Here is an 8,209-nt window from a genome sequence, read left to right as displayed (position 1 = left end):
TAATTTTTAATTTTTTTCTTTATGTTCAATCATATCATTAGCTGTTTTATGCTAAAACTATGCATGAGAATGTTTAGAACAGTTATCAGTATTTAAAAATAGAAAATAATTTCCCTCTAGTTCAAACTTGATTGTTTTAAATTGTCACTCAAACAAGAGTCTGCTTGTTGAACAAAACCACACACTTATATTTTATCCCCAGGGTGATTAAAAAATACTATTAGTTTCAAAAGAATTAATTAACATTTGTAAAGTTCTTTGGTATAAAATATAAAAGGAATGGAAATATTCTGATGGGACTCATTTAGAAGTAAAAAGTTTTTTTCTGACATGATCATTAGGAAAAAGATGCAATTGTCTAGACGTAATTTTTAGTGATGTGTATGAAGAGAATTTAATTTATTGTTCAGTTCTTATACATATTTACAGGCTTTCATAATGCAATATTTCACAGAGCATATTTGATCCTTTTTAAAAAAAATGGGAACAAATATACTTCAATAGTATGAGGAATAAATTTCATTATGTTCTTTATATAGCTCAATATCAAAATAATTCAAAGCTGACATTTTATTTAACTCTTACTTTTAAAATAATTCTTGGTCAAAGTTTAACAAATATTTTTCTCAAATTACATGTTTCATATAATTAAAGAATGTTTAGATAAATATCACATTTTCTACACATGAAATATAACAAATTAGCAATTCATTGACTTCCAGGATGATTTCCAAGTTAGGCTTTATCTACATTTAGAATGTAACAGACACAAAGCACTAACTGTTATACATTAGTATTTCCAAGGCAACAGACAACTACTTCCACTCACTTATATGTAATTTGTATCCTACATGCATTCCTCTAGAATAGGTAAGTGTGTCAAATATGGTAAGTAAAGCCATTGATTGTTTTTCAAAATTTAGTGCCTTTCATTTATAATGTAGTTTTCTGTGTTATTATAATATGCTATCTTTTCCCAATATAAAATCAAAATTGTTTCCCTACATAGCATTTTTCTTTTCTTAAAGTTTCATTGGAAAGGTCAATGACAGATATAATTCACATATTAACAAATACTGCATATGACAAAGACAGGTCAGGAAGGCCACTCACTATATAATAGAAGTTCACGAATTATAAATTGCTTTAATAGATTCTTATTTTTGAGTAGATTCTTATTTTTGAGTATAATGCTGTGACTGGCTTGGTGGACATCAGCTTCCTGACAAAGGGCTATTGTGCTGGATCTACCTAAAAAAGCATCGGGGCCTGAACTTGACATATTCATATGTATGTGTTTGTTTTACTTTCCCTTTGTTTCTGTCTCTTCTCCAGTACAGTGCTCTTAATCCACGAGAATCTTGGGACATGTGGCATCCCACTCTGGTGGCTGAAGCTTTATTTGCTATTGCAAACATCTTCAGTTCCCTGCGCCTGATCTCACTGTTTACCGCAAATTCTCACCTGGGGCCTCTGCAAATATCTCTGGGAAGAATGCTCCTGGACATTTTGAAGTTTCTCTTCATATACTGCCTTGTGTTGTTAGCATTTGCGAATGGCCTAAATCAATTGTACTTCTATTATGAAGAAACAAAAGGGTTAAGCTGCAAAGGCATACGATGTGAAAAGCAGAATAATGCATTTTCAACGTAAGTGGAACAAACATTTTTATGGGTAATGTGCAGAATTTAGAGTTATTATATTATGAATTTGAAAGGTCCGTGACAAGTGGTTGCAAAAAAATTATGCTTAATGCAGGAAACAGAATTAACATGTCTTTGAACATCAATGTCTTCTTCTGACATTAAAAAAATATATATCCAGTATATTTAAGGTTAGTAAAATAGTCGTTTCTTTCAAAATGACCTAAAAAAAAAAGAGCTATGTATACTATTTTAAAATGTGGAATAAAATGAAAATCTGTGCCCCATTGACAGCTTACAAGCACATTAAAAGATAGAATATGTATATGTAAAAGCAATCATGTAAGAAAATCTAAGTGTTTTCCCTCATGTTTCCTAGATGCTAAAGTCCCTTCCCATGTCTCTCTCATTCTCTAGTTTTCCACAAAAAAATGTAAGCATGTAGAAATAATCCAAGCCTAGGTCATTATGATTTTGCACACAAAACTTCCTGTGCCCTTACCCCTGAAACACAATAGGCCTTGTCCAGTGTCACCCTCTGGCATATATCACAGTCAGATTTGCCGACAGCACAGGTTCATGACCACTGTGTTTGATGCTCACACAGTCCTCAGGGAATACATCTCTACTTACTCGTATCTGTGTCCATCTCCTTGCCACTGTGGTAAACACTTAATTAGCAGATTAATGAAAAAACTAGGTAGTTTTCATCTCCACCATAACCACAAGTGAATACATGGTCATTTTGTAGTTGACTTTAAAAGTCAGACCCTATTCATGGGTCATTACAGAATTTTTTGTACTATAAGAGAGTATAGCAATTAGTCAAGTGGGAGGAAACCAATATCATCGTGTAAACTAAGCCACTTATGGTTAAAATATCTTTGTTGGTTCAACCCTATATCTGTTTTATCTTTGATCCCAATATTTAAAACTCCATTTTAATTAATCAAGATCTGATTATTTGCACGTGGAATTCTAATCTTAGCCTTAGCTGCCTCAAATAATTTCAGAAATAATTTCAATACAAACCTATGAATCATGAGAAAAAACAAGACATCCCAGCTGCCCGATGTCATGTCTTGTTCCCAGCCTTTTTATTCTTCTGGGCTTAAGTGGCAGTTCTCCAGCCTACAAGCTCACTCAGCTTTGGTGTCTTCCTTATACTCTTTTCTGACCCTGGACAAAGGGGATTCAATGAAACTTGGCAACACTCTTGTGATTAGCATGGCCTTGGATTGTGTCTGTTTTGATACTGGAACCTATCTTTCCCTACTCATTTGTGATACCTGTCTTGGTAACTAGCCTGTGACAACCAGGACCAGGGATTTACGTGGTCAGATCCTTCACAGACTAGAATTCTGCCTCTAACAAACTTCCTGTGTATTGTCTGTCTGCTTCCTGGCCTCCCAGATTTCTGATCGTGTGCCCTTTTGCACACTCCATCTTTCACAAGTGCCTTGTTATCCATACTGCATGCCCTGATGCATACTGCTTGCCAAGAACCCCATCTATGTTTGTTGCCGTGTCCTTCTAATTTCATGCTTTGTCTTCCAGAAAGAACTTCCACGCGGCACCTAGAAGTGACTAACCTATGTCCCCAGGTCTTCTTTAATTCAGGGAATAGCTCTGGTTCCAAGACCCCAACCCCTTCTCAGCAATCTGATTCATCTGCAGCTAATAAGATTTTATCTAACCCCATTCTAATTTATCTTCTCTAAGGTTTCCAGGAATCCCCTTGCCCTATTACTGGTTTCGTGGTAAATGATTATGTATTACTAACTAATTTAAATCTCCATCCAAGAAGAATATGGCTAGAGAAGTCTGACGCAAAATATCTAGCATAAATTGTATTATAAAAGCAAGTACCTTGAATTCCTGGGATTATGTGTTATTTTCATTGATCCTTATCAATGGCTTCCTCTATAATCATGAAAAGCAACAGATAATTGCATATTTAAAATATGATAGGCCCAAATAATTCAACCCAAATAAATCAGATATTCTACCTGGATTTTTTTCCCCCAGATAACAGAATATAAACCAGCAAGCAACAAATTATTCTTGTTTAAAATTATTCAAAAACTAAAATAATATGGCAATAACTCCCAGTAGTATGAATGTACTAGAGTATATATAGAATATACCAGGCAGGCATATGTTACCTGTTCCTTGATGACCCTGTTTCAGCTTAATGGATCTCAATCACTGTGAGGGCATGTCTAGTGATGCCCTCGGGCTCCTGTTCTATATCTCATTTCTGTGCTTTTGTTGATCTTCAGCTATCATTTTATAATTTTGTAACTTCCATAAATTTCAAGGTTTTTTTTTATACCCACCCTCTCCATATGAGGATTCAAAACTCCATATGAGGATTAAAAGACACATTAATTCATGTAAACGGCCTAATACAGTGCCTGTCATATAATATGATTTTTAAAAGTTAGCTACTCTACCTCCTTATATCATTAGTGATAGTAGTAGAGTATTATCTCTCCCCTATATCTCGTGTAGTTCCTTTCTATTACTCCTTCCATGGGAGTACGGATGGATGCAGAAACTTTGAATCCTGTGTGTCTCATTAGCTACTGTTTCTTCCCTGTTTCTCTCTTTCCTTTCATCCAAGCAACACTGAAATGAAGCCTGAACATGATACCTTGTTTTCTTGCTTCTTATGCATTCTTTATCCAATTGCAATTTGGCTATTGCTTCCATCACTCCACTTAAGCTGTTCTAGAAAATATCTAGAGCCACTGTCAGTGGACATTTATCTTTTTATATCTTATTTAATGTGTCTGCATCATTTGAACCTGTTTAACACTTTCATTTTTGAAATCTTGTCCTCTTTTATTTTCAGTGTTACTATGTTTTTAGTTTTTATCTCTTTTTTCATCTTTCCCACTTTTCTCTGATAATTATTTTTCAATTATTGCATTTAAATAATGGTCTGCCTTAGCAACTATCCTCAAACCCTATTCCAATCTCCCTTTGAAAACTCATCTATGATTATGAATTTGGCCTTATATATCTGAGATGACTCCTATGTTCATATCACTAGCACAGGTCCCCAAGATTTGTAGGTCCAACCTTTAGACGCCTCTACATCTATATCTCCTAAAACTTTAAACCCAATTAAAGAAAATTCATCAGAGTCTCTCTCAAAATTTGTACTTCCTCCTCCTCAACTCCCTTTTTAGTCAATGCTACCACAGCCCACCCAGCTACTTAAATTAAAAGTTTGTGTTAGGTAGCCCCTGTCCCCTCTCCCCTCCCCATGCAGTTAGTCAATAAATGTCTACTCCTGCTCTGTTATCTTGGTACTGTCTTCCCTTGCTCAGTGCTATGCCGAAATGTAAGTTCCCCTGCTGCTTGGCTCTGTCCTTGGTCATGTGTCTTCCATCCTGTTGCCTGAATGATCTTTCTAAATGAAAGCATTGACACTCCTCTGTTTAAAGTATTGAAATAGGTTCTCATTCCTTACTGGATACAGCCAAACTGCTCTTCTTGACATACCAGGCCCTTCAGGGATCTTTCCCCTTGCTTCTTCTTCAAGTTTCCTCTTTCTCCATTCCCTAATCACACATTTCTAGTGGGTTATCAATCCCCAGATATGGCATATTCTACTCTAACCCCAGAATGCTCTTGTTCTGCCATCCCGCTTGGCAAAATTTTATTCTGTTTTCCAAAATCTATCTGAGATGTACCTTTTCCAGAATGCCTACCTGGTCCCCTCCTGTGAGTGTTCAGGGGGCATAAACTGTAATGTATGTCTTCTATGTCCCTCCCTGTGTTTTCCCACCAGCAAATGGACACTTCTTCCTGATATTTTCTCTTTAACATGGGAAGAACTATATGTTATTAAAAGAAACCAATGTTTAGTCATGAGATTATTCTATATACAATTGTAAACTAATAGTCTCTGGATAAAGGACTCTCCTTTGAAGAGAGGTGCATTGGCTTTGTGACAGATATTGTCTCATTAAGAAAAACCCTTTGATGTTTATTGGAGCTTTATTCCTCGTAATTAGAACATGCCAGTTGAGGCCATACTTTGTTTTAATTTTACAGTACTCCTTATAAACTAAGAATAAAATGTGCAGATGTGTTTTGTATTAATTTATGTTTGCTCATCATTTTAGTCTCAAGGGAGAAAGGAAAACCTCAATTGTGGAATACATTAACTTTTTACTTGATTGCTTTCTCTAGTTATAAGTACTTAACTAGGGAACAAGCTAATTTTTAAAAGTAGCAATTGAGAAATATCTTCAAAGAGCAAGAAACAAAATGTTTTATTAGAAAGGTAAATCTGTAACATCAACCCATAAAAATTGCCAGGTTTTAGTCTTCAATTGAAGTTTTATGTTATGTCATTTAATTAAGAGGGGCATTACCATAGAAAGCTTTCTGTCCTTATTTCAACATAAAATTATGAAAATAGCTGTTACCTAAAGGCAGTCTGAGATGTGATGTAGCTAATGCCTCTTCAATGTAAGGGAAATGTTGATATCAATAGATTTGGGGGTCACTAAGTATGAAAACATTTCTAGAAGCAATGGTTTTGAAAGGTTAACCTAGTTTGATTTTCTTAAAACATATAATAAAAAATATTTAACTTATAAACACCAAGGTCTTATCTCATCTAAGAAGTGAATATGTTTTAGTCAAGTGGAACTATTCTGCAAATCTCACTTCAGATTCATTCCATTCAAAAACAGGAAAATAAAATAAAAATAAGAATGAAAGAAATAGGAATTATTATTAAAAATAAGACTTAATCACACAACATTATTTTTTAATTGTCTCATTTTCAATTCTAATAAAAAATGTAAATAAATATTTTGCCTAAGAGTTTGCTAATATTCCGTAATAATTTAGTACTTCTTATGTAAACAGAAGTAAATCAGTATTATTCAACCATGAGAATCCATTTATTCTGCATCACTTTTTATTTAAACATTAAAGAAAACAACTGCTGTGGGATTTTGGTGACATTTTATTATTTATTTATTTATTTATTTATTTATTTATTTATTTATTTATTTACTCTTATGTTATATAACCTCTCATTCTCTCTGAACTGCCATTGATGTCAGGAGAAAACCAAGTAAATTATATTGATANTATATATGAAATGTTAATAATCTAGAGCTTATTGATGCCTGGGCATAATTATGAAATATTAGTTTAGCTTCATCAGGACTGATTTTCTCCCAAATATTATTTAGTCCCTTTCTATACATACAACTTATCTCATATTTATCTTCAGTCATTTGGCAGAAATGTGTACATTCCTATGCCAATTCCATTGTGTAATTTAAGTGATATTTTCAAAAATCAAAAATATTATAAATGGGAACATTTACTTTAACTATCGTGATAGATTTTTTTATAACACGGTTCTTCTAAATAGTTCTGAGTATGTGTCTCATTGATCCTCCTATTTTTATCAGCTATAAAGGAAGCATTATTGTTTCCATTTCACAAATGCTGTAACTGTAGTGTACTCTCCAAGTTATGAGGTTTTCTAAATATCTTTTATTTTCATAGCAGAGAGCTGTAGAAGTTTGAATCCTAGCTATTTAATGTAGTATTATCTACCACAGGAGAGAATCATATGGCTTTCTACTTTGTTTCACTACTTAGTTATCTAACTGATTTGTAGAATGGGAATGGTTATCGCCTTGTAAATTAGACATTAAAACCAGTCTACATTTTCTATTTAATCTCATATGACAAACATTTTTATTTTGCATCAATTTAATTTTACTCATTTCGATTGATTACTTGGCTTTTATAAATATACATCATAGACTATAGAGGATATAAAGATGCACACATATTTTTCTGTATTCAAGGAACTTATGACCCAGTACTATGATTCAATCATTATTCCTCTCTTAACATGTCTGCTAAAGTTTTCATTCACCTGGCTCCAACTTCCTCTTATATTAATCTCTCTGTTTTCAAATGCTCCATTTTCCAGCTGTATCAAGATACTCACATTTTCAAAAATGATCCGCCTTTTCTAACAATCTTGCTTTTGAATATGTCTGTAATTTTCTCTCTTGAATGCTTTTTGAGCTCCTATTTATATATATGCCCAGCACATAAAATCATTAGACAAAGCTTCGTGCATGGGAAACTAACAAGCAATCCAAGGGTGAATAATGTATTTTGTAGGTCTGCAAAGGGGCAGTTCTCTTAAAATGAATCTGAATAGAAATGAAGGCTTAGGGTAAAACCAAACTATGGAAGGTTTAGACTAGAAATCAAATACTTGAGAGAAAGATGAAAACAGGGATTGATGGTCCTAGATGGGCTATGGGTGTTTAGGGTAGCTTTTGATCTCTCTCTGTCAAGGATTATTCTACAACATGAATTGGACCAGCTCTGGTCAGTAGAACCCTAGTGTCCAGTGTTCTGCAGTCAAAGTGTACTTATCAAGGGAAGGATCAGAGTTACTTCTATAATATCTGTCTTCTTCACTACATTGTAAGCTCATGTGGCATGATCAAGATGCTGAACCCTGAAGATAGTGCCTGACATGGAGTACTGAAGATAGTGGC

At 34.0% G+C, this 8,209-nt stretch overlaps 1 protein-coding gene across 3 annotated transcripts in view; it reads left to right on the top strand.

The window, feature by feature from the left end:
• Positions 1-8,209, top strand: part of TRPC4 (transient receptor potential cation channel subfamily C member 4) — a 233,384-nt gene that overhangs the window by 189,522 nt on the left and 35,653 nt on the right. For all 3 annotated transcript variants that reach the window (XM_019658677.1, XM_019658678.1, XM_019658676.1), the window contains exon 7: positions 1,336-1,649. In XM_019658677.1, the coding sequence (XP_019514222.1) occupies positions 1,336-1,649 (314 nt within the window). The remainder of the gene's footprint in view (positions 1-1,335; positions 1,650-8,209) is intronic.

This window comes from Hipposideros armiger, unplaced genomic scaffold, assembly GCF_001890085.2.
Source record: "Hipposideros armiger isolate ML-2016 unplaced genomic scaffold, ASM189008v1 scaffold_287, whole genome shotgun sequence".
Classification (NCBI taxonomy): Eukaryota; Metazoa; Chordata; class Mammalia; order Chiroptera; family Hipposideridae; genus Hipposideros; species Hipposideros armiger.
Note: the sequence above shows the minus strand (reverse complement) of the source record. Positions and strands in the feature narration are given on the sequence as shown.